The following is a 26,692-nucleotide window of genomic DNA, read 5'->3' as shown; positions in this document are numbered from 1 at the left end:
TCTAATCCATAATAAATATAATTATGACAATTTGACGAATCACATTAAGCGAAACTAGTTTATCTAAACGAGCCGAATATGAACATAATGGTGTTCAGCTCATTTACATTCATGAACAGCTCCATTAACAGTTTGTGAACGAGTTCGTGACCGAGTTCCATTAAGAGTCCCGCAAACTAGCTCGTATTTAAATTTTCTTTTTTTAGTTATAAAACTTTATGTTTTAACAAAAGCAGGTAGTTTTGATATAAGAAAAATAAGTTAGATAGTACTTACATTTGTAAACCCTAATACTCTAACCATCTCAATTTCCGGTTTCACATGGCATTCTAGGGTTTATACCAGATAGCACTGAAGACGGTAAAAAAAATTCTTTTTTAATAGCTTGAATTAGTAATTTGGAACGTATTCAATCTCATTTTCAATTTTTCTTTAAGGTGTGTTTTATTCTAATTTTTATGTTTTTAATGTAACTGGTAGTGTGTTTTAGCTTCTGAATACTGTTTCAATGAATGAATAGTTGGTAATGATATTGAATTATAACTATGTTGAGTTTGTTTCTCTACTTGTTAATTGATGACATTGGCTGTTTAGTTGTTTTGAGTGTTAACTGTTCGATAATATGCCTCTGAGAAATTTAGTTTTTTAGTGGTGAATAATTAAGAAATCAATGAGTACAAGATTGTGATTCTTCGTTTTCTTAACATAAATCTCGTGTCTCTGGTACTTTTCTTTCTTGGCATAGGATCGAATTCCAAGCGTGGCAATGAAATTTGTTACTGGTTTTTTAAAGAAAAGGGGCTATCTTTAGTTGTTTATATTTATTTATGTGTGATGGGCTGTGTTGTATTTGATAATTAAACCACGCCAAAGCTTGTGTATATGCATCTAAGTCCTAACCTTTTTGTCTATTCATTACCTTAATATATTGTTGATTTGTCCATAAAGTAGATGATGGCTTAGTGGCGGGTTTATTTACTGACCAGTATCAGTTTAGGGGAGATTTTTCAACAAATTTCTGTTATTTGTTATGACCTTCTCTGAGAAATTGTGCTATCGGATGTTAATTGAATAGTCCACTTTGTTGGTGTCAATTTAGGAGCATTTCCTATTAAACTAGTCCTTTTTTCAATAAGCCAAGAATTTCAAATGAACGTTTGTTGTTTTAATTTCATGCGATTAAGATGCTTCTCTAACTTGTTTATTCTTTCTAATTTTCACATTGAAATTGCAATTATGAGCATAAGTCTTCATCAAGAGATATATACTGTTTATATTTTTCATTTCGCAGTTCATCAGGACTTTGTTTTCATGTTAATATTGCTAGTTATTAATCATTTCAGGAAAGTTCAGGTGATCAATTAGCTTATTAAACATGACAGTGGAATCCAAATTGATTTTTTCTATTGCTGCTGCACTTCCATCGTCGTCCTACCTCTGCTGCTGAAAGTTTCCGGTTTCACATAGCATTCTACGGTTTATACCAGATAGCACCGAAGACGGTACTTTTTCTTTTCCTCTTTATTTTTTATTTTTTATTTTTTGTTAGCTTCAAGAATTAGTAACAATCAAGTAATTCAGTGTTTAGATATATAGGTTTAACTGATTGCTCTTCTTGTTCTCAAGTCAAATTAATTATGCTTTTCTCATTAGCTATCATTATTTACTTATTTTCGAGTATTATGCATCATTTATGGTGATACTGTGCTAATATTCACCACTTGATCATAGATACCACTTGGGCTTTTACTTGATGCTAATATTTACTCGAGTGCCTATTTTAATGAAATTCAATCTCTTATTAAAATAAATACTAATAATTAAATAACTAACAGCTATAAAAATGGCTTTTCTTGGGCTTTTCTTCCCTTACTGGCCCGTTTCAGTTCGTCACTTGTTCCTGGGCCAATCCATCTCAGCTCCTAGCCCAATCTTTTGTGCCGGTGTAAACGATATTTTTACAATTAGTTTAGGTAGATCACGTATTAATATATATATATATTTTTGGTTAAAAGTGTTGATCCAAAAATAAAAATCAGCACGTATTTTTACAAGAATAAGTTATTTTTCAAAAAGCCCCAAATTATACTATATGATTCAAATTTGAGATGGTCGTGTATGAAAATGAACTTCTCTTAAAATTGAAAAAGTAAATCATTATGTTTTGACAAGTTCAAGCATCAATTTCGTAATTATCCCTTACTCTCCTCGTGAAATTTTAACCATGTTCTAACCTAATTCAAGTTATGCCCTCTCACAGTCCTCCACTTTAACATTTTTGTTCTCTTCAAATCATCAGGTATATCTGTACAGTTTTCTTTCTGCTTTCAAATATTTTTCTTTTTTGTTAATTCCTACTGATGTTTTCTTTACTATTTTTGTTTAATTAGCATTGTAAAATCAAAAAAATCCTGTAATTTGAAGCTAAAGTTGTATGACAATTGTGAAGTGGGTGTTATCGTGTTAGCTGTGATATTTATTTGAGGTGAAATTTTGTTTGATTTCATTACTGAATTGTTTGTTTGTTTTTTTTCACAGCTGAAAAGGGCAATTGCTGTTCAAAAATATGGCTTCAACAGCACAATCACCATCTCTTAAAAGACGGGATGGTCCGGTAACAAGGGAAGGAGATACGCTAACTGTAACTCCTCTCGGCGCGGGCAGTGAAGTTGGTCGATCTTGTGTCTACATGTCGTATAAAGGGAAAACTATTTTGGTAACATTTAATTTCTTATGCAAGTTTAAGTTTTAATTCTTTATGCATAAAATGAATGTTTTAGTCTCTCTTATATTGTTGTTGTTATTGTACAGTTTGATTGTGGAATTCATCCTGCTTATTCGGGCATGGCTGCCTTGCCCTACTTTGATGAGATTGATCCTTCAGTTATTGATGTACTTCTCATTACACAGTATGTGTTTCTCTCTCTTGTTACAACATGTTTAGTTTGCAATTAGGAATTGCAGTTGTCTTTTTTAATGTCGTAAAACGGATTTCTGTTCCTTAGTTTTAGGCTTGCTATGGTCTAAAATAGGGGTTTATTTATAAAATGAAAGACACGAAATGTGGGGGAAACATGTAAATAATCAAAATAGGGATTTATTTATAGTATTAGAAATTATAAAATGCTATAGATATATATTAAATTTTATTTATACAATTATGCCAGTTAATAAAATAAATTAAACATAATTATACCTAATAAAAACAAGAAGATAAGATCTATTGTAGATATGTCAATGATACAAATTGCGGGGAATTGATTAAAAGAATTATTTGCTGAGAAATTTTTAGGTTTTTTTACAACTGTTCTATTTTTATTTACCGAAACGGCCCAAAACGTTTCCGCAACGAGACATGCAACTTCGTCGAAGTTTCCGTGCTTCTTAGGCTGTGGTCAATGGACTGGCTAAACGTAATTAACAATTTGCAAAGAGGGTGTGACCTACCTACTGTCTACTTCACTAGATTTTTTTTCCTTTTCTAGGTGATGGGTTTTTAATTTTAGAACTTGTTTTTGCACAGTGTTTATGTGACGTCTATTTTAGATACATCACTGCACAAGAGTAGTGAAGAATTTGAGATCTAACAATTGAATTGTTTAAAATATTACAGAATTGTACTTTTATTTGGCTGTTTCTTCAGTTAGCTTTCACTTCCACTATCTACCATCACTCCCTGAATCAATGTTCTTCATCTCACTGTCTCTTTCTCATCCATTTTTTATAATATGGACATTTTGTTCATTACATTTGATGTTTTTCTATTGCAGCTTTCACTTAGATCATGCTGCATCTCTACCTTATTTCTTGGAGAAGGTTTGTTTCTTCTGGAGAATTACTATTGGATATTTCATGCAGCTTTTTTTTCACAAACTAAATTATATAATAAACATATTCTCAGACCACATTTAAAGGGCGTGTTTTCATGACTCATGCAACAAAGGCTATCTACAAGCTGATATTAACTGATTATGTGAAAGTGAGCAAGGTTTCGGTTGAAGATATGTTGTTTGATGAACAAGACATAAATCGCTCCATGGATAAAATTGAGGTTTGTGCTATCTATTAGTATGTGTGCGCCTTTTGTGGGTTTCTCTGCCTCTTTAACTTTTTAGTGTTAAAGGTATGCTTGGTATTTATTAGTGGTCTGCGGTTTATTCTCAACATCAAGTTGTGTATGTTATTTAGGATCAAATTATGGTAGCTGTATTGAGATATTATGTTCCAGGGAAAATAATTTTTTTTTTTAAAACATTATACTTTTGTATCAGCCATAAAACTTAACATGTATCTTGCATCAAAGATAAATCTGGAATTTTCAGTCGCTTGCTCCTAACAAATTGTATTTTCAAGTATTTAAGTGGACTAATGACAATTAACTCACTCTTGGGTTTTGTGAATTTTTTTGTTCGGGCTGCTTTATATCAAAAATAAGCAATACTTTTTTTGTTTTCCTCGAATTTTTTACAGTAGAAAATACCTAGTTTAAATAATTAATAGAAAACAGTGAAGTTATTATTGCCATTTTTGGAATTATTGTATTGATAATCTAATAGAAAACAATGAAGTATCTTTCTGAATGCTTTCCCAAAAAACAAAAAATCCAATTGTATTTTATTTTATATTCAAATCAAAACCCTAAATTCAATCATTGCTTATTCTAAATCAAACCAAAACCCTAAATCTAATCCTTTTCTCTTTTAAAATCAAATAGAAACCTTAATCTAACTAATTTTTCTTCTAAAGTCAAACCAAAATCTTTAATCCTTTTAGTAAATGTTTTTTTCTTTGTATTATATTGCGACAAATTAATTTAATTTATATAACTCCGTAATAATTAAATTTAATTATGTTTCTATGTGACTATATTATGTAGCTTTATGTATACCTTCATAATCACTATTATGTATACTTTATCTAGGAACTCTGATTACTTTGATTTGATAATTAAATTTGCTTGTATGGACAATTACATATTCATCTGTACTTTTCAATTTATTTTTTTCTTTCATCGCTTTTTTTCTAAAAGGCGGGCTCCTTGAGCCTCGGGACCTATGACCCTTCTCGCCTTGAAGCGCCTTTTGCGTTTCACAACTATAATCCCAATTCAAAAATTATAGGCTGTTCTAAAGAATTTCTGAACAGTCTGATGAAACTGTGCAGCAGTTGAACTTTTTTCCCCATTTTATACGGTGATGGTCTGACATCCTGATGTTATTAGCTAGATGAGTGGGTGTACTTGTGTATGCGCATTAATATATTAATAACCGATGAATTTCACTGATGATTCCTGAAAATGCAGGTTATTGACTTCCATCAGACAGTGGAGGTGAATGGCATCAAATTTTGGTGCTATACAGCTGGACATGTCCTTGGTGCTGCCATGTTCATGGTTGACATAGCTGGTGTTCGAGTTCTCTATACTGGAGATTACTCCCGTGAAGAAGATCGGCATCTTCGGGCTGCTGAGATGCCGGAATTCTCCCCTGACGTTTGCATAATTGAATCGACTTATGGGGTTCAGCTCCATCAACCTCGGCATATTAGGGAAAAGCGGTTCACTGATATAATCCACTCCACTGTTTCTCAAGGAGGCCGTGTTTTAATCCCAGCATTTGCGCTTGGACGTGCCCAAGAACTTCTCTTAATCCTCGACGAGTTTTGGTCAAACCATCCTGAACTCCATAATATTCCAATATACTATGCTTCTCCCCTAGCAAAAAAGTGCATGACAGTTTATCAGACATATATCCTGTCAATGAATGATAGGATCCGCAATCAGTTTGCAAACTCTAACCCCTTCAAATTCAAACACATATCTCCACTAAATAGCATTGACGATTTCAGCGATGTAGGCCCATCAGTGGTCATGGCAAGTCCTGGTGGACTGCAAAGCGGGTTGTCAAGACAGCTATTTGATATGTGGTGCACTGAGAAGAAGAATGCTTGTGTTATACCTGGATATGTTGTTGAGGGAACCCTAGCTAAAACCATCATCAATGAACCGAAGGAGGTCACTCTAATGAATGGACTAGCTGCTCCATTGAATATGCAGGTACATTATATTTCCTTCTCTGCCCATGCTGATTATGCTCAGACAAGTACTTTCTTGAAAGAACTCATGCCTCCTCACATAGTTCTTGTTCATGGCGAAGCTAATGAGATGGGAAGGCTCAAACAGAAGCTCACGACAGAGTTTACACATGGAAACACCAAAATCATTACTCCAAAAAACTGTCAGCCTGTTGAGATGCTTTTCAATTCGGAAAAGATGGCAAAAACTATTGGGAAACTGGCAGAAAAGACCCCAGAAGCCGGTGAATCTGTCAATGGCATACTAGTTAAGAAAGGCTTTACTTACCAGATCATGGCCCCCGAAGATCTTCATGTGTTTTCACAATTATCAACTGCAAATATTACTCAGAGGATAACTATTCCATTCTCTGGTGCCTTTGGTGTAATTAAACACCGAATTGAGCAGATTTATGAGAGTGTGGAATCCGGGACAGATGATGAGTCTGGGGTTCCAACATTGCAAGTGCATGAGCGAGTGACAGTGAAACATGAGTCTGACAAACATATTTCACTTCATTGGACAGCAGATCCTATCAGTGATATGGTCTCGGACTCAGTGGTAGCTCTAGTTTTGAACATCAGTCGAGAGGTTCCCAAGGTCGTGGTAGAGTTGGAGGCTGAGAGATCGGAGGAAGAAAATGAGAAAAAAGCAGAAAAGGTTATGTATGCACTTCTTGTTTCACTTTTTGGAGATGTGAAACTAGGTGGGAATGGGAAGCTTGTCATAAGTGTTGATGGAAACGTGGCCGAGCTAGACAAACAGACCGGGGATGTTGAAAGTGAAAATGAAGGTCTCAAGGAAAGAGTGAGGACTGTGTTTAGGAGAATTCAAAGAGCAGTTAAGCCGATTCCGCTTTCCGTGTCATAGCTGCTTCCGTGTTTCTGTCCATGCAAGGATACATTTTGCAGCTAAGCGCTAAATCTCATTTGTATAGCTTACAACTGAAGTAGATCTCAGATGTAGCAACTGTTCACTTCATGTAACCTTTGCGTTGTTGAGTTTCTAATGAGGAAGATTTTCAACAGGAACCCTAAACCTAGTCTTTTATAACAGTGAGGAGCTACTGTAAACGGCTATACAGGTTTAACTGATCGCTCTTCTTGTTCTCGAGTCAAATTAATTATGCTTTTCTCATTAGCTATCATTAATTACTTAAGCGTCCGCACAAAATTGCTTTTATTTGCGAGTATTATGCGTCATTTGTGGTGACACTGTGGTAACATTCACCACTTGATCGTAGATTCCACTTGGATTTTACTTGGTGTTTGTTTTATGCTCTTCTTGTTCTCGACTTAATTTTGTTTGTTTAAAATGAACTTTTTCCTCTTTAAGCGCACTTCGAATTTTAGGTTTAGTTGATTCTTTTGTTATTGATCTTTAAAAAATCCTTTCATTAGATTTTCCAGAAAACAATTCTCATACATTATATTTAAACCAAGTATTATCAGATTACATTTGCTTGAATTTGATATAGTTAACTAACTGCTTTGGCTTCAGTTCCTTCATTGGTTTGTTCATTACCTGCTTGTTATGTATTGGGTGTTTTAGGCTTGTTTAATGAGTAAGATGATTGAATCATATGTTTGTCGACTGATATTTGAATTGACGAATTGATGTAATTATACGCTGATTGGGTTGTGCGAATTGATTTTGTTTGATAATTGTAGTAGAATGTCGAATGCAAATGAGTGATCGATCAGTTCAAGGTATACTACGTGGTGAAGATTGGTTGCGCGCTACATTGAATCTATATCTATACTATATATTTATAAAGTTGAGCTCCAAATTATTTCTTAACTAGTACGAAATCCTCGCTACGCTTCGGAATTTATATTTTTTAATAAAAAAACAATATTTTAGCCTTTGACAAAAATAATAATAATAAAACAAATAACAATTTGAATAAAACAATTAAATAATATGCTTTGGTAATTGATACCCCAATTAATTTATTGGACTACTTGAGTATTAGTAAATATTAGAAAAATTTTGATAATACGATATAAGAACTATACACAATAAATTAGTTAAAACATCACAGCCAGTGGACTATCCTTTTGCAGAGACCCTCGAGAAGGATTACTTTTGATAAACAATACTTTATCTAGTGATGTTCCAATAAGCAATAGAAAAATATTAATTTAATAATAAAAATTATTGAAAAATATAGTGAATTGAAATTATACATGTAGAGACTATAAATTTACAATTGGATAAAAATCATTCCATTCACGTAATGCATATCATCATTTATGTCATTTAACTTTTTGCATAACAAAAATTAAGTTTATGTATGTTTTTCGTAGTTTTCTTTTTTGATCGGATGCACATAGTGCCTTCTATCTCTTTAATTTTTTTCATCCAAACTAACTGGCTTTTTATAAATTTTGATTGAAATAGAGAATTGATTTAGCGTTTAAATAAGAGTAAAGCTAGAAATTTTAATAGAAAATAAATTATATTTTAAATTTTTATATTAACAGATTTAAAAAAAAAAGTATAATAAAAAATGGGTCTATTTTGTTTTGAGACTGGAACAAATGGACTTTAAAAAGGGAAGAAGATGAGATTTGTGGATGGTGAATTGAAAGTAGACGAAGATGAATAGGTGATGATATATTGATGATAATCGTAGAAATAATGTGAAGACGGGGGCTAGTTTTGTCCGTTTAAACGAATATTTAACAAAACAATAATTTTTAGAAAAGGGGCATGGCCTAGAAATGAGGAGGGAATGGTAAGGGCATAAATGGATTTTTCTTTTATTTTTGTGAGCTAGGACATAATCTAGAAATAAGGGGGAAAATAGAGGGGCATTATAGAAATAAGGAGGAAGTAAGGGCATAAATGGATTAATCTTTTATTTTTGTGAGCTAGGGCATAATCTAAAAATAAAGGGGAAAATAGAGGGGCATTAATGGAATATGAGGCCAAAATTACTGTACAATGTACAGTGATTTTGAACCCAGTTTTAACAAAACAATAATTTTTAGAAAAGGGGCATGGCCTAGAAATGAGGAGGGAATGGTAAGGGCATAAATGGATTTTTCTTTTATTTTTGTGAGCTAGGACATAATCTAGAAATAAGGGGGAAAATAGAGGGGCATTATAGAAATAAGGAGGAAGTAAGGGCATAAATGGATTAATCTTTTATTTTTGTGAGCTAGGGCATAATCTAAAAATAAAGGGGAAAATAGAGGGGCATTAATGGAATATGAGGCCAAAATTACTGTACAATGTACAGTGATTTTGAACCCAGTTTTATTATATAGATATTAGATTAAAAATTCTTTCATTTTCCATCTTCAGTTTGACTGTTACTTTTAAACTCTACCAATTCCGGTGTTACTTTAAAGCCGTAACTTTAATGGAAACTCATCCCCTTCTTTATTAGGCTAATCCCCTTAAAAAAACCCCACCTTTTACCCCCAATTCGATTGCACCCTCACGTTGCAAAACCACCAATTTTACCCAAATTACGACCTTTCGATTTCAATTGCACTCTCAAGTATTAAATTGGTCCTTTTTCACTTGAAAAATATTCAAATCAATACTTTATATTTTAACATATAATTTAATTAGTGCTTAATGTTATATTTAAACTAAAATAAACTTAATAATAACTTTTTATTTAATATAAATAAATATTATTCATAAAATTAAATTTATAAATTTTTTAATATATCATTTTTTCGGAAAATATTTTGTTCAATTTTTTCTTAAATTTTTTTTCCGGCTCCTTTTTGTCGCCCTACCGTCCGATAAAAAAAATCCCCTTCTTTTTTCCCGAAGAACACCTCGAAAAAAAATCTCCTTTTTCAGACCTGTTCTTTGAAGAACAGGTACTGTTCTTTGAAGAACAGGTACTGTTCTTCTTCAAGAACAAATACTGTTCTTCAAGAAGAACAGGTCCGGCCTGTTCTTCCCTTAAAGAACAGGTCCGGCCTGTTCTTCCCGTGAAGAACTGGTCCGCTCGACCTGTTCTTCAAACGAAGAACAGATCGCGGATCTGTTCTTCCTTGAAGAACAGATCCGTTCTGTTCTTCGAAGGAAGAACAGACATGTTCTTCCTTCGAAGAACAAAACGGAGAAGATAACGGCAATTTTTTCGATGGTGGTGGCCTCCGGGTGCGATGAGTTTTTTTCGAAAAGGAAATTTAAAAGAAATTGAAATCCGTTCGTGTTTCTCGTGACGAATACGACATGAGCTCGTCTCGAGGAAGACGGAAGAGTTTTAATTATTTTTATTTTAAATTAAAAATTAATTTAATATTTAAAAAATTATTTGATTTTTTAAATTATTTAATGATATATTTAATTGATTTATGTTTAATAAAAAATTTGTGAAATTTTAGAGAAGATGGTGTTTTTGTTTTAATTATAACCTTGAGGATTATTTAGAATATTTATTAAAATTTGAAATATTGAAAAAAAGATCAATTTGATGCTTGATGGTGTAATTGAAACCAAAAGGTGCGGATTTTAATATTTGAGGGTGCAATTGAAACTGAAAGGTCGTAATTTGGGTAAAATTGGTGGTTTTGCAACGTGAGGGTGCAATTGAATTGAAGCTAAAAGGTGGGGTTTTTTTAAGGGGATTAGCCTCTTTATTAAAGCATAAAATTGGTAAGGTTTAAGGATGAAATTATATATTAAGCCAATGTTTTTAAATGGCAGAAGATATAAAAAATCCTTGATTTTTTTTTAAAAGTATAGATCAATTCTTTTATTTTTTTAGACACAATTAAACCCTAATATTTTTAAAATTGAACAATTAAACTCTCGTTGTTTTAAAATCAAACAAATAAACTTTTTTAGTTTATTTGTTGGGACATTTTCCCCCTTCAATTTTCGGTAAATATTTTAGACATTAAAATTATTTTTGAATTTTTTTCCTATATGATTATGAGAAATATGTTGGCCATTAACGAGTATTTCTAATGGTGTTGTACAAAAGAGGTTATTTGTCCTATTTAAAAACAAATAGAGTTTATCTATACCCGGAAAAAGTAAAAGACTGATTTATATTTTTGTAAAAACTATGAGGTATTTTTGTACCTTTTGTCTTCTTAAATCCAAAAAATGAAGATAGGGGTGTATATAGTTTGGTTTGACTGGTTTATCATTGATATTTTAATTCAAACCAATTATATTGGTTTGGTAAATTTTCAAATCAAAATCAAATCAAATAGATTATAAACCAGTAAAATTGGCTTGGTTAAAATTTATTGCGGAAACATATTCTGCTGGTTCTATTTTTAAATTTTAAAAAATTGAGTTATAAAATGCAAGGGACATAAGCAGCAGGCCAGCAGCTGAGTTATTGATTAATTGTTTCCTATAAAAGAAAAATATTATACTCTTTTCACCAAATGGTCAAACCTATCTACTAGTGTTATAAATATCTGTTATTTTTTTAATAATTACATATAAATATTTAAATGCAGTGTAAAGGTAATTCTTCTGGCTACATAAAAATAAGGCCTAATGTTTTGAAAAATCCCGACCTTTTATCCCCTTTTTAATCTTACTCTGACGTTGTAAATTAATTAATTTTATCCTATTTTGTATTTTTTTCATTTCAATATTATACCCTAAAGCATAAAATTGATTTTTTTTATTTGACAAAAATTCTCTAAATTGATTCTTTTTGCATTAGATTAACTTTTTACATTAAAATGACCATTTTTGGACAATTTTGTTGAATTTTTGTCAAATAAATAAAAATCAAATTTATACTTCAGGGTACAATTGAAATGGAAAAATACAAAATGGGGTAAAATTGACAAATTTTCAACGTCAGGGTAGGATTGAAAAGGGGATGAAAGGTCGGATTTTTTAAGACATTAAGTTTAAAAATAATTAATTAATTTCTTTAAACAAATTGGTGTGTTAAAATCTTGTTTGGTAAATATTAATAAAATAATATGCAATAATAATTTTGAGAGGATGATAAATGATAAGAAAAAGAAGTGATAAACTTGAATACTTATTTTGAATAAGTTATACATTAAATGAAATTATTTTTCAAATTATAATCTAGAAGTAAGTAGAAGTGAAATCTTGTGACAATTTTCACAAATATTTCATGGCTGCTTCATTCTATAAATTCACACCATATTAATTTTTGTTCTTCTAAATTGCATTTTGTTTAGCTATAAATATACATATCTACTGCGAAATTAATTTTAAATACTTAATTTGAATATGCAAATGTATATAAATTTGAGATATTTGAGCAAAACTAATTATAAAATGAAAAAACATTTAGCATTAATAAACACTATTATTAATACTCACCTGTTCTGGTTATAATAAAAGAGATGAGTTCAACAATCGGTTAACAATTTTCAAGCGTTGTATCAAGATATGATATTTTCATTTGCAAAACTGAATGTTTGGTTGAAAGTGAGGGAAATCTGATGACATAAATTGAAGAAGAAAAATAATGAAAAAAAAAACAATTATACTACTTTATTTTTGCAACATAAAGCAAATAGTGAAAGAAACATTCAATTCTCATTTCTAAAAAAATGAAAATAGAAATTAAATTTTTCGCGAAAAACGGATATACAAAACTATTCGTTTGGATGAGGAATTTATGCCTTTTGCATCATTTTCTCCCCCTCTTTGTAAAACTACTCTTTTATGTTTGGCATTTGCTAAGCATGCCTGCTTTTAAAACAGTTTGCAAAAATACACCATAAACTTCTAAGATTGCCACGTGCACCATTTTCTCAACAATTTCATATACTCAGTCACTGTCAGCTAGGGTTGAACAAGAAGAACCATATAAAAACCAAATTGAACTGAATCGAACATCGTAGTTTGGTTCGGTTGTTTGGTGAATATGGTTTGATTCGTTTCCTATTTTAAGTAAAGTTTGGTGTTCGGTTTGATTTGACGTTTTAAAAATCGAAAAATCAAAATGATTCTCACATTTAGTTTGGTTTGGTTTGGTTTAAATTCATAAATTCTCACATTTTAGTAATTTTTATATATCACTATGATTAATATATAAAATGATTCTCACAAAAAAAATTAACATATTCAACATCAAAGTGATTAGCTAATAATTTATTTGTTGAAATCTTATAAATATTTTTATACAATATTAAATATATATTTATTGAAATTTTACATAATATTTTTATTATTTTTATTAAATTTATTACTATTATTTTAGAAAATTAAACAATTAATTTCATATTTTTAAAAAAAATTGACAATTTTGGATGAAAGTGGACAAAAAATAAGTTTAAGAGTTAAATATAACCCTTTGACCAAGTTGACTAATGAAAAAAATTAACAAATGAGTGTAATCATATAATATATCTAAACATGAGTGGTGTTACAGTGGAATTACAAAAATTAAGGGGTGAATTAGTGTATTTTATTAAAATATAGGGGGGTTTAAATAATTTACCCATAAATTAACTAAGATCAAGTTTATGATTTTATAAAAAAAATTGAAAATTATAACATTTTGACATCTCATCTGAGAAGACAAAATGAGTCTAAATGTCAAATTTGAAGTATTTTTTTTTCTTCTAAAACTCTAAATTTAGTCTTTTTAATCTTTTGTGCCAAATTTAGGAGGCAAAATAAACTTTTGTTGAAAGGTCAACGCGTCCCATGAACTTGTAATACTGGGTCACTTAATTCAATTTTTATTTTTTTGAGTAAATAACTCTAGAACTCTTCATTTTTAGGCTAAATTATTTCTTAATTATATTTTTAAAACGCGTGAAATACAATGAGAGGTGAGGGATGCGAACAAAAAATTAGAAAGTTACTTGATATTGCAATAAAATTATCTTAAACCTATTTTTTACAGTAAAAATATAAATTATGAGATAATCTAACTAAAAAATAAAGAGTTTTGTGTTAGTTGATAAAAAAAATAAAAAATAGATCAAATGACCATGGGTAGGGGTGAGCATCGGTCGGTTCGGTTTGGTTCGATTAGATTTTTTTCGGTTTTTTCGGTTTGGAAAATTTCCAAATCGATCTGAACCAAACTTTGTTAAAAAACCGAACCGAACCAAACTGAAAATTTTGATTCGGTAGGGTTTGGTTTGGTTAAAACCGAATTTGACTATTTTTTAAAATTAATTTTAATTAAAATATTAAATAATTAGAGTCTAATAAACTTCCATATATATTTAAATAACAATTAGTAAATCGTATATCAATAATAATTAAGATATAAAGACAACAAATATATAAATATAAGCATATATATATATATATATTATTTTTAAAAAATATAATATTTTATATTACAGTTCGGTAATTTGATTTTTTGGTCGGTTCGGTTTTCAAAACACCCAAACCAAACTGAACACCAAACACCAAACTTTACCTAAAGTCCAAACTAAACCGTTTTTACAAAAAAATCGAACCAAATAATAAAGTTCGGTTCGATTCAATTTGGTTCAATTCTTGCTCACCCCTAACCATGTATCTCAAGTTTAGGGCGCGTTGACCTTTGTTCGATTTATAAAGCCACTTGTAAGCGGGAAATATAGAAACATTTTTACAAATGAGTACAAAATAGTTCATAAAGCCAGACTTAAGGATGTTAATTAAATTTTGGCATAAACTTCAAACGACCTGACGTTTCCAAAGCGCGAAGCTAATATAAATTCTATCAATTCTAAAATCTACTGGTCATTTACTTGCCGCCAGAGCAGACGGAAGAGCTGCGCCTGAGCTGAGTGAGGTACTTGAAGTTAACCATTTAAAACTTTTGTTATTCAAATTTTTAATTGTCAAATGCAAAATAATTAAACCTTTTAAGTTATAATCTTAATAGTGCATCAAATTTTAAAACTTTAGCTCAACTGGTTTTGATTTTTTTGATTTTTGGTGTTAACCCTAAAATTTTAGTTTAATTGTTGCTTTTTTCCATGTTATATCGATACCCTTTTGCAATTTATTGATGAAAGCTTCAAGCTTTTATTAAGTTGTCTTATTAGGGTAGTTTCTTTGTTGAATTTATGCTTATTTTGGTTGTGAATTAATCATAAAGGGTTGATTATGGCGGCTGTGAAACGAAAGTCGGCGGACGGGCTGTCAGAGGAGTCTTTGCCTTCATGTAAACAGAAGAGAGAGAATGGCGTGGTTAATGGAAATGAGTTGGTGGCTTGTTTACATGATGTGTCGTATCCCGAGGGTTACGTACAACCACTCCCTTGCTCGGATTCTTCTGTTCAGAATGACATCAAGCCTGCGAAAGAATTCCCGTTTACTCTTGACCCTTTTCAGTCTGAAGCTATCAAATGTCTTAAGAAAGGCGAGTCCGTCATGGTAATTCTACTATTCCTTAGAATTATGAGAGTTATTAGAGTGGCTATAGTTTATTTGATATTTTAATTCATCGGCTGATGTGCATATTAGATAGATATAGAAAGCAACTTCCGGAGTTTTGAAATTCAGAAAATAAAGGAAACTTGTTTTGCGTCATACGGCACATAACTGAAAACTATCTTACAAAGAAATAAAAGTATTTGATTTACTGTGCTTGAATTTGAATAGAGCTTGTTAACAGGATGAATTATAATACAAGTTAGACTGGGGATTAAAGTTTTTGGATTTTGGGGTTTACGCTCCAATGTTGTTATATGCTTGTGCAGCTAGTCCTTTGGAAGGAAACTTTCTTGTATCTGGGAAATCGGTAATATGTATGAAATTCATGTACCTTAATGCATTTCGTTTATATGTAGGTTTCAGCACATACATCAGCTGGAAAAACAGTGGTAGCTTTATATGCTATTGCAATGTCGTTGAAAAATCAGCAGCGTGTTATATACACTTCTCCAATTAAGGCACTCAGTAATCAGAAATATAGGGAGTTCAAGGAAGAATTCTCAGATGTGGGATTGATGACAGGAGATGTCACTATTGAGCCTAATGCTTCTTGCTTGGTGTGTTATATTTGATGTCTTTTTATTTTCTTTTTCATATCTGTGTATAATTTGTGTTTGAACATCCAAGTGAAAATTTCGTTTTAGGTAATGACCACAGAAATCTGGCGTAGTATGCAGTACAAAGGATCTGAAATTACTCGTGAGGTGGCCTGGGTAATTTTTGATGAAGTACATTATATGCGTGATCGAGAAAGAGGTGTGGTATGGGAAGAAAGCATTGTTATGGCACCAAAGAATTCTCGATTTGTGTTCCTTTCTGCAACTGTGCCTAATGCAAAAGAATTTGCTGATTGGGTAGCAAAGGTAATTTACTCTCATTATAAGTCGGTGTCCAAATTTTTCATTAATGCAATAGAAGATGCTAGTTATTATACCCTGATCATTAAGTCTTGGCGCTTTTCATGAGGGGTGGCAGCATACATGGGGTCATAACAAATTTAATGTAAACCATCTGTATGCAGCTCCTGGAAAATTGCATTGTCAAAGAGTGAAAAGGTCCTATAAGGAAAGGAAAAAGAATAATAGTGTGTTTTCATGTCTTAAAAAAATATTTTCTTAGCTCAAGAAGACCCTTCAAACTTTCTTGACCTGTACCCATACTAATAATTTAGTTCTCTAAGTTGGATTTGAGGTCCTGCAATTTGTGACTCATATTTAGGGATATTGCTATTTATTATTTCCCTCTGTCTTACTCTTTTCATCTTTTCCTTTTTTCCATATATGGCCTTTAACTGCTCTATTATATTGGTGGCATCAATGATAGCTGTATACTTGATGTAAACCATCGATACTGCAACCCCTTTAATTTTGATTTATTAGAAGTCACCGATAGCATTTAATTTATTAATGGGGAAATGTCTTGCTCACCCACATGTTTTAAATCCAGGTTCATCAGCAGCCATGTCACATTGTTTATACGGATTATCGGCCAACACCTCTTCAGCATTATATTTTTCCTGCTGGTGCAGATGGTTTATATTTAGTGGTGGATGATAAGGGAAAATTTAGAGAGGACAGCTTTCAAAAAGCAGTCAATGCATTAGTTCCTAAGAGTGAGGGAGAAAAGAAAAGAGAGAATGGGAAGTGGCAGAAAGGTTTAGTGGTGGGAAAACTTGGAGAAGAAAGTGACATCTTTAAGATGGTCAAAATGATCATTCAACGTCAGTATGATCCTGTCATTCTTTTCAGCTTTAGCAAAAGAGAATGTGAATTTCTTGCCATGCAGGTATGGTAGCTGTGTTTTTATTATTTCTGCTTCAATCATTCTGTTCCTGAATCTTTTACTTTTTGTACTTCAAATTTTAAGGAGAAAAGGAGGATTTATCTTCCAACAAATGCTTATTTCAGCCCTCTAACTTGGCACAAAAGTTCAAAAGTGTCCAAGTTGGAGGTTTGGACAAATAAACCCGGAACTTGGGAAAGTTGGATCATTTTACTTGAAACTTTCTAAAAATGGATATTCTGAATGTAGCATGTTGAGTCATTTTCAGAAAGTTTAGGACGAATTGATCCAACTTTGTCAAGTTGTGGGTTTATTTGTCCAAAACTGCCAACTTGGACACTTTTGATCTTTTGTGCCAAGTTGGAGGAGTGAAATGAATCTTTGTTGACTTATCTTCCTCTTTTTATGGAGGGGCATCTGGAGTTTAACCCCCAGGTCCCTAACCACCTGCTGTACAAGACAGGCAGTTAGGCACTTGACAACTTGGGTAGGATACTAGCCAAATAATTGGTCCTTGATATGCTCTTTGGCTGGTGTAACTGTTAGCTCAATCTATTAATCAAGTAATTGAACAGGTTTAGCGAGCTTCTGAGTTCTTGTTACCTGTTTGTTAGATTGTTTTAACAATTTTGGATGCCAAGTGCTACATAGTATTGAAAATGTAAATAGCTTTCAAATGGTTGTTATTTGATATTACTTGCATATTTTACACAAGCGAGGAGTGCAAAAGAATTTCTTTCATTCCTTTCTCAAGTAAACCATTGTTCTTTTCTCCATCTGATTTTATAGATGGCAAAAATGGATCTAAATGAGGATGATGAGAAAGCAAATATAGAAACTATTTTTTGGAGTGCCATGGACATGCTTTCAGATGATGACAAGAAACTACCTCAGGTAAGTCATCTTCTTATTCTTCATCAAGTCCCAGGCCCCCCTTGTGTTTGTATTGATGATTTGAACTACCACTGTAACTAACTGTTATTCTGATGAGCTCTACTGTATAAGTATCCATCTTTTTTATAATGTTTCCATATTGTCTTTCATTAAGACCAAATTTGCCAGATGCTGGTTGCAAAAACTGACCCTTTTGTGCTATTAATTACAGGTTTCTAATATGTTACCCCTTTTAAAGCGGGGAATAGGCGTGCATCATTCTGGCTTGCTTCCCATTCTGAAAGAAGTTATTGAAATTCTGTTTCAAGAAGGATTGATCAAGGTATAGTAAGTTGAATTGTGGCTGTGATTGTGCACAATCTAAGAGACTGCAAATTGACTATACTGTTGTTATGTAATTGAGAAGATATTGAAGTTTTTCATAAATTGTGAATTAATAAACATGTCCTTTTTGCAATGGAAAACCATGTGCTCAGTCATTCAATTGCAGTTGGTTAGACAATTCTTTATGGACTATGCCTAACCATAGTAACTTTATTTCTTTGATTATTTTCCTGGAGATGTTAAGATCATGCTTGGATTTTTATTTTTCTTCTCAAGATGTTACGGTTGTCTCGGGATATTTTGAAAATTGTCAAATAATCTTCTCATGATTCTTTTCTTCTCTCTCTCTCTTGGTTTTTCTGCTTTTCTTAAGTTTTTTATTACTGAGATTCATTTGGATAACTAGTTAAACAGTTGTAATAGTGATACTGACTATGGCGTAATTAGATAAACTTGCTCTCTTGTTTTGTTAGAGAATCCATAAGTTATCTGTTTGCTGAATTTCTTCATCTTATGTTCGCCCTCTTTCTTTCTTCTTTTATTACGTAACAGAATACGTGATTATTGAATTTTTTCTTTTAGTGTCTGTTTGCTACAGAGACCTTCAGCATTGGTCTGAACATGCCTGCAAAAACTGTGGTGTTCACTAATGTCCGTAAATTTGATGGGGACAAATTCAGATGGTTATCTAGCGGAGAATACATACAAATGAGTGGGCGTGCTGGTCGTCGAGGAATTGATGACCGCGGGGTATGCATCCTTATGGTGGATGAGAAACTTGAGCCTGCTACTGCTAAAATGATGCTTAAAGGCAGTGCTGACAGTCTGAACAGGTATTTTTGATTTTGCACGTTGTTTGTGGGTTTTAGTGCTCTGTATCAACTTGCAATTTGTTATTTCCCCACCAAATTGTGGTATTCTTTCATTCGACAGTAGTCCTGTAACCTGACCAGCATCCATTGAAATAGCCCACCCTGTGGTTTTTTATTATTGAGACGGAGTTCGTCCGCGAACAAAGTTTATTTCAGATATTGTTTTTTACGCTCATAAATGATGTTAATGTCACAAGATCCAGTTATACAATTGCAGATAAAAAAACAAGTGTAGAAGCAATACTACTGTTTTTTCTTGGCTCCACATATCATTATGTCAATGGTAGTTCTTTGGTTGTGACAAAACTGGTTTTGTTAACTTCTTTTGTTTTTCCACTGTATTTCCAGTGCCTTCCATTTAAGCTACAACATGCTCTTGAATCAAATGCGCTCTGAAGATGGAGATCCTGAAAATTTGCTGCGCAATTCATTCTATCAGTTCCAAGCTGATCGTGCCATTCCTGATCTTGAGGTCAGTTCAATTACATAGGCTATAAGTTATGACTTCATACTAGATGCTTGGTTACATTGAAATGGATTATGTACAATTGTTGCTGTAAAAGTTTTGGGCTTTTTAGCACATTAAGATGCCCAAAATCCATGTATCAACTGTAAAAGTTTCGGGCTTGTTAGCACATTCAGATGTATTACTTCATTTTGGTGAAATATTTTCAATGCTTTTATTCCTAGCATGTTAAGTATGATAACTAGCATTCTGTTGTTTCCGCCAACTTATTTGCATGCCATACCAACGGAGCTACCGCTGAAATCAGCTTGTTTCTACAAAGGATGCAACCTGGCTTTACAGTTAATACATTGATTTAGGGCATCTTTATTTAGGATGGTATATTCACGAATAAATTATTTTTGGTTGCTTGATAAAATGCATTGGTGTTTGGTATTTTTGAATCACGCTGATCGGCACATTGATGGCTTATCAAAATATGCTATAAAGTTTACTGACATCCCATAGCAATGTATAGTCTCAAATATCGTTGGGCAAAAGCATTTAATTATTGAGAAACATCTTGCGTATTAACGCATGATGAAGTAGTGTGACATGGAATAAGAATGGCTCACAACACTAGTAGTCTAGGACATAGATTGGACTTGCCATGAGAACTTGTCAACTTGCAATTAGAGCTGAAAAGAGAAAATCAATTTTGCAGAATTTCTTTCACCAGAAATGCGGGTGTAGAGAGAGAATGTGTGGGTGTTATAGGCTTCCCCTTTCTATTTTTGGCCAGACTATTGCAGAATTGTTTTAGAATAGATATGTGGCTCGAGAGATAGCTGTAAGCTTTGACTTTATATTTTGGTCACTTTCATAGTATTTTCTCCAAGTAATTTTACTTTCATAAGATGATGTTCAACTAATGAGCTAAATTGTTTTCTTCCAGAAACAAGTGAAAGACCTTGAAGAGGAAAAGAACTCGATGATAATTGAAGAAGAAGAAAATCTTAAAAATTATTACGATCTTATTCAACAGTATAGAAGTTTGAAGACAGATGCACGCAATATTGTTTTTTCTCCAAAGTACTGTTTACCCTTTCTGCAGCCAGGTAGAATCCTATGTATGCAGTGCACAGCTGATGAAAACTCCCCATCTTTCTCTTTTGAAGACCACCTGACATGGGGGGTAATAATCAGTTTTGAACAAGTCAAAAGCTTTTCTGAAGGTGAGAATTTTCTTAGTAGCTTTCTTTTTGCTTCTGTATCATGAAAATTCAGAACTTGAGTTAATTTTTTTATGGTCAATGCCTGATCCAGATGATGCAAGTAAAAAGCCTGAAGATTCAAACTACACAGTTGATGTTCTTACAAGGTGTGTTGTTAGCAAAGACGGACTTGCCAAAAAAAGCATCAAGACTGTTCCATTGAAAGAGCCTGGAGAGCCTCTTGTGGTTTCTATTCCCATTTCTGAGGTATGTTGTCTTAGCTTCATCTTGTCTATTGTTTCTGTAAGTGTTCGTGTTGAAATTCGTCAAGTATGCTGTAGTTTGAAGTGAAATTTAATCGATTATTCCTCTTTCATCTGATTTGAAGTTTTTAGCACTAATCACAGTAGTCTTACAAAAAGATTGGCTGTTTTTCTTTGATTCACAACTAAGATTTATTTTCTACTTTTTTTTACTTGATCAAAGTTCCCCCCAAGTCTAGTTTTTAAACTTATGTCCACTTAGCTGACCAAATAAGAATTTCCCTTAGTGATATCTATTATAATAATTACCTCTCTAATTGCATACTGTTAATGTATATAAGAAAGTAAATATATTAGGAATTAGGATCAATTAGTAGCTAAATTGTAGATTAATTGAGTATAATTGATTGTAATTAATTATTTCCCAGTATCAAAGTCTCTATAAAATTGACGTGTATAAATACTGAGTTGTTGAACATAATAATACCCAATAAATTATATTCATTTGTCTTATAACATAGTATCAAAGTCTCTATGATCGAAAGGTGTCAAAGTGTAAATGAATTAATTATGAACTTTCTAGATTTAGGAAGTTTCTAGAAGATTCCGGATTTAAGAGTTTCTAACTTCTAGATTTAAAAGTGATAGTTTCTATAGTCTTATATTCAAGCATTCTAGAATGTTCATATTCTAGAAAGTTCATAATTAATTCATTTACACTTTGACAAAAGGTCTAGAGTTTGATCCTTGACAACCTCAATTTGGTTAATTGAAAATATATGAAAGGTGGGGTGGACCTATGTGCTTGTTTGTTCACGGTTCAAGTCCAATGGGCACTTGCTTTTGTGTGAATTGGTTATTTGACACATATAAATGTATATACGTGTAAAAATTGTCTGTTAAGGAAGTCAATGAACTTGACAACCTGTGCTTTTCATATCCCAATTTATTAATTCTTTCTTTACGGATGCATTTTTTCATCCTTTTTTTGTCATTTGTGACGCCATGCTTAATATAGTTTCACATCTTATCTCTTGGACACAGATTGCTAGTCTGAGTAGTGCTCGATTATACATGCCAAAGGACCTTTTGCCTTTGGAAATACGAGAGAACACCTTAAAGCAGGTTATAGAGTTTCTTTCTAGAAAGCCTGCTGGACTGCCACTAGATCCTGAAGGAGACATGAAGGTGTTTGTTGCTTCAGTCTTGTGTTTTTTATTTTTTTTATTTTTTTATTTTTAATTAATTGTGGCTAAAATATGTACTTTTGTACTTTTGTCATTCTTCAGATTCAAAGTAGCTCATACAAAAAGACAATCCGTCGGATTGAGGCTTTAGAGCACCTATTTGAAAAACATGAAATTGCCAAATCTCCTCTTATCAATCAAAAACTTAAAGTTTTACATAAGAAGGAAGAATTAAAGGCCAAGATTAAGTCAATCAAGAAAACTATGCGTTCTTCCACTGCTTTGGCCTTTAAAGATGAACTTAAGGCCAGAAAAAGAGTTCTCCGGAGGCTTGGGTAAGCAATTTTTTCGTTGCTCTTTCTGGAATTTTTAAGTGGTGGGGCATTATTTATCGATTTTATGTCTTCTTTCTGTGTGATGTTTTCTGAAGATTTGCTAGCAAACAGATGAATTTGATACTAGATTTTTTTTTTCATGCATTATACATGTGTATTAACTATTTGATTATTATTTTAAATTGTAGGTATGTAACAAGTGATGATGTAGTAGAGTTGAAAGGAAAAGTTGCTTGTGAAATTAGTAGTGCCGACGAGTTGACCCTGACAGAGCTTATGTTCAACGGCGTCTTAAAGGACATAAAGGTGGAGGAGATGATATCTCTGCTTTCATGTTTTGTGTGGCAAGAGAAGCTTCAAGATGCTGGGAAACCCAGGGAGGAACTTGACTTGCTTTTTGCACAATTACAAGATACAGCTCGAAGAGTTGCCACACTTCAGCTTGAATCCAAGGTACACTAGCCACTTTAATTTGACTCATCTTATTTGTTTGCCTTTGCAGTCTATAATTAATCAGAGAATGATTAAAGCATGTGTGAAATATGGAGTTTGGAACTTGATAGATACAACATCAGAGGTAAATTGCAAGTGCTGGTTGGTCTCCTTCATGAGATATGGAAGGACAATAGATGGTTTTAATCAGTGATTGAAGAAATAGACCGGACCGGCCTGTTCAACTGGTTGAACCGGGAATCAGCCAGCTGTCTAGTCCAACTTACCCTTAAAAACCGGAAATCTGGTCCAACCGTATTGGACCGGAAGAACTGGACGAACCAGAGAACTGGCCAGTTTTTAGAATGTAGCTGAACCGGCCGGTTTCTTGGTATTGGCAATTTTTCCTTCATTGTTTTGTATTATGCAATTTTGCCTTGAATTTCTTGTATTGTACCATGAAAATTGCTAACTAGGCCCAATATCTTATAATTTTACTTTAACTTGTTCAACCAGCCAGGAGCCGGTGGCCCTACCAGTTCGGCCACCAAGCTTGGTTTTTAAAACATTGATTTTCATTCAGTTTGGTTAGTTTGACATAGTAAAATTCATTTTTTCGGTTTTTGACATAATGTTTCTTCACTTCAGCTTTAATGTAATCCGAACCAAAAAAATCAATCGAACCAACTGGTTTGGGTTGGTTTGAACCATTTTACATCCTTGTAAGTTCGGTTCAATTTTGAAAAACAAAGAAAAATTTGGTTCGGTTCAAGTACACACCCCTACTCTCAAGTGACATAAGATCCAGATTCTTGAACACCTTTTGTTTTGTTTTTGAAGTAAAATACAGCCAGTAGTATGGAACTAATGGATAAATCATGCTTAGAGGTTCTGAATAATTAAGCCCAACCGTGTTCTTGCTGTTTCAACAATTTCAGGAATTTATTGTGCATCAAACTCACGAACAAGATTAACTGTCAACGTCTTATAATGGCAGGTACAAATTGATGTCGAGAATTTCGTAAACTCATTTCGTCCAGATATTATGGAGGCTGTATATGCATGGGCAAAAGGATCGAAATTCTATGAAATCATGGAAATCACACCAGTTTTTGAGGGAAGCTTGATCAGGGCAATTAGGAGATTAGAAGAAGTTCTTCAACAGCTTATACAGGCTGCAAAATCTATTGGTGAAACAGAAATGGAGGCTAAATTTGAAGAGGCCGTCTCTAAAATCAAGAGAGACATAGTGTTCGCAGCATCGCTATACTTGTAGCTAACAAGAGATTGTAGTCCCTTAATGAGTCTCTGTGCAGTCGCATATCTTCTAGATCACTGCAAGCAGATTCGGCAATACCTGTTTCCTGGTAGTATCCAAAGTATTACCGTTTTGCAATTTGGTGACTAGTATTTGATTCATTTTTATTAGATTATTACACTTTAATTTATTTCAATAAGAGGTTTTCTTTTGGCAAAAAATGCATACGTGTCGGTCGGAGTTTAATTTGTTTCTTTTGGCCACAAAATTTATCATGTATGCATGACTTGGCCTAAAAGATTTCTGCTGAAATGAGATTATGCATATGTGATAGTTTTTGAGTGAAAAACAAGCAAAGTTTGATTGCTTGTGGCAAAAGTAAATAAAACCCGCCTGTCACGTATGTAGTTTGAACCAAAAACCTCTATTTAAAATGAAATTAAAGTTTAGTAACTAGAATAAAATGAATTAAAGTTTGTTCATCAAAATGTCAATTGTCTTGTTTTCTGCTACTGCGAGCAAATGGATATGAAACCAATGTGTCGACGCCAGATGAAGATGACCCGATGACTTGTGAGTTACTTGGTGAAACACTTATGCCTGCTCGATGAGCTCCTTTTTGAAGCATCCTTCCTCGAGTCGAGCTTATTTTGTAATTCAATAACAAGTATTTATCGTTCAAGTCAAGATATATTGGGATCACGAGAAATTTTGTACGAGTAACTAGGTTTTTTCTGTGCTTGCTTTACTTTGATTGTTTTTAGCTGTTAGTGTCCTTAGAAGAAAGTTGAGAGAGGTGGTTAAACACAATAGAGATTCTAATGTCATGTATTCAGATGATAGCAAATATATGATTAATGTATAATCATCGGATTGAAGAAAGCTTTATGAATTCTTAATGTATTGTGGTAGTTGATGATTAAACTCAATTTTCATTTACATAAATGGCAGCAGGTCCAGCTATTAGGCATTATTTTTAAATTTTTTGTAAAAGTTTTATATGTTGTATTGGTTATATATGTTATATTTTTATTTTTAATTTTAATTTGACAGCAAGACATATGATGCGAACGTTAAAAGTGTTAAATTTAGTTGAGATGTTCGAGTTTATTTTTTTAATTTCCTCTTAACTTTTTATTGAAAGATGACCACCAATTTAGACCTAAAAAAATAGCTTGTAATATAAAGCTATAAACGGCAAGAAAAAAAAGTATTTGTCTATTTAAAGTTTAATTATTTAAAAATACCTCACTTTTTTATTTCTTTATTTTGTGTTTCAAACTTTTAAAATTGTCGATATTATTATATTTTTCAAATTTCAGTTTTGATTGTATTCATTTTATCAAATTGGAATTTTTCTACTTATGAAAAACTCAAATATGTCCTTCATATTTGACAAACATTTTAAATATTTAATATGACGAAAGAGAGAATATTTTGCATTTTTTTTAAGCACGTTAATGATAAAAAAAATCATTCAAAATACCAAAAAAAGAAGGATAAACCCATTATAAAGTTCATATACTATTATTTTTTATTTGACTTGGTACTTAACAAACTTTTTACATTTACGTAGTTGCTTAACTATTTAGTTTGTACATTTATGATTCTTTTGTGGATGAAACTCCAAAATCTATCGTCGTTCTAATTATATGAAACGACGTGTTTTATGCCTAAAAGGACCACATGTGTACAAAATAAATAATTAAATTATCACTTGAATATAAAAAAATTGTTAAGAACCAAGTAAAATAAAAAGGGTGATTTACATAAATCACCCAGGAGTGCTATAAAAATCATTTTGCTTTTGGCAAAAAAATTCCATAAAAAGAAAAAAGTTTTCAAAAATCTTCCATAACCCAAAATAAAAGAAAACGAGGGAATATTGTATTTAATATTTGTCAACATCTAATTGATCTATATTTGACTCAATAAAATGTTGGCAAACCGACCACCGGTCAAATTCCGGTCCGATACTATGAACATATAATAGATGTCCATAGTACATTACTAAGTGTTTAGTAGAAATGTAAATAGAGATTAAAATTATTGTTCAACCTTGAAAAGTTAGTGAAGTAGAAAATGAAGCTAATTCAGCTGAGATGTGTTGTATTGAGGAACAGGAGGTGGCCATAATGGAAAACATAGACTATATGTATCCTTCAAAAGGTACAAGTAATGCTCACACATAGGATCGGACTTGTAGTGGCAGTTGCATTCACTTGCCAATTTAATAGT

The 26,692-nt window shown here is 32.4% G+C and overlaps 2 protein-coding genes across 4 annotated transcripts; both read left to right on the top strand.

Annotated features, from left to right (window-relative positions):
• Positions 1-144: 144 nt before the first annotated feature.
• LOC126660709 (cleavage and polyadenylation specificity factor subunit 3-I) lies at positions 145-7,210 on the top strand. Of its 3 annotated transcripts, none has more exons than XM_050354350.2 (7): positions 146-360; positions 1,344-1,502; positions 2,539-2,716; positions 2,812-2,909; positions 3,771-3,816; positions 3,902-4,051; positions 5,303-7,210. In XM_050354350.2, the coding sequence occupies exons 3-7, from the start codon at positions 2,567-2,569 to the stop codon at positions 6,941-6,943; spliced, it is 2,085 nt and encodes a 694-aa protein (XP_050210307.1). In that variant the 5' UTR covers positions 146-360; positions 1,344-1,502; positions 2,539-2,566; the 3' UTR covers positions 6,944-7,210. The 3 variants fall into 3 exon arrangements, with proteins under 3 accessions (XP_050210309.1, XP_050210307.1, XP_050210308.1); XM_050354351.2 differs by lacking the exon at positions 146-360 and adding an exon at positions 362-437; XM_050354352.2 differs by lacking the exon at positions 1,344-1,502 and having other exon boundaries at positions 145-360.
• A 7,484-nt stretch (positions 7,211-14,694) lies between these two features.
• On the top strand, positions 14,695-25,378 carry LOC126660418 (DExH-box ATP-dependent RNA helicase DExH9). Its single transcript, XM_050353912.2, has 15 exons — positions 14,695-14,801; positions 15,111-15,388; positions 15,805-16,005; positions 16,093-16,311; positions 16,895-17,233; positions 18,020-18,124; positions 18,336-18,446; positions 19,031-19,281; positions 19,669-19,792; positions 20,721-21,000; positions 21,092-21,246; positions 22,287-22,430; positions 22,532-22,764; positions 22,953-23,217; positions 24,194-25,378. The coding sequence occupies exons 2-15, from the start codon at positions 15,119-15,121 to the stop codon at positions 24,470-24,472; spliced, it is 2,976 nt and encodes a 991-aa protein (XP_050209869.1). The 5' UTR covers positions 14,695-14,801; positions 15,111-15,118; the 3' UTR covers positions 24,473-25,378.
• The last annotated feature ends 1,314 nt before the right edge of the window (positions 25,379-26,692 follow it).

Source organism: Mercurialis annua, linkage group LG8 (assembly GCF_937616625.2).
Source record: "Mercurialis annua linkage group LG8, ddMerAnnu1.2, whole genome shotgun sequence".
Lineage (NCBI taxonomy): Eukaryota > Viridiplantae > Streptophyta > Magnoliopsida > Malpighiales > Euphorbiaceae > Mercurialis > Mercurialis annua.
The sequence above is the reverse complement of the archived record's forward strand: the minus strand, read 5'-3'. Positions and strand labels throughout refer to the sequence as shown.

Excerpts from the sequence above, each read along its gene's own strand:
- LOC126660709 (XM_050354352.2), top strand. The coding sequence starts at position 2,567 with ATGGCTTCAACAGCACAATCACCATCTCTTAAAAGACGGGATGGTCCG. Across the intron at positions 2,717-2,811 it reads ATAAAGGGAAAACTATTTTG|TTTGATTGTGGAATTCATCC; the intron begins GTAACATTTAAT and ends GTTATTGTACAG. Across the intron at positions 4,052-5,302 it reads GCTCCATGGATAAAATTGAG|GTTATTGACTTCCATCAGAC; the intron begins GTTTGTGCTATC and ends CTGAAAATGCAG.
- LOC126660418 (XM_050353912.2), top strand. The coding sequence starts at position 15,119 with ATGGCGGCTGTGAAACGAAAGTCGGCGGACGGGCTGTCAGAGGAGTCT. Across the intron at positions 16,312-16,894 it reads TTGCTGATTGGGTAGCAAAG|GTTCATCAGCAGCCATGTCA; the intron begins GTAATTTACTCT and ends TTTTAAATCCAG. Across the intron at positions 18,125-18,335 it reads ATGACAAGAAACTACCTCAG|GTTTCTAATATGTTACCCCT; the intron begins GTAAGTCATCTT and ends TATTAATTACAG.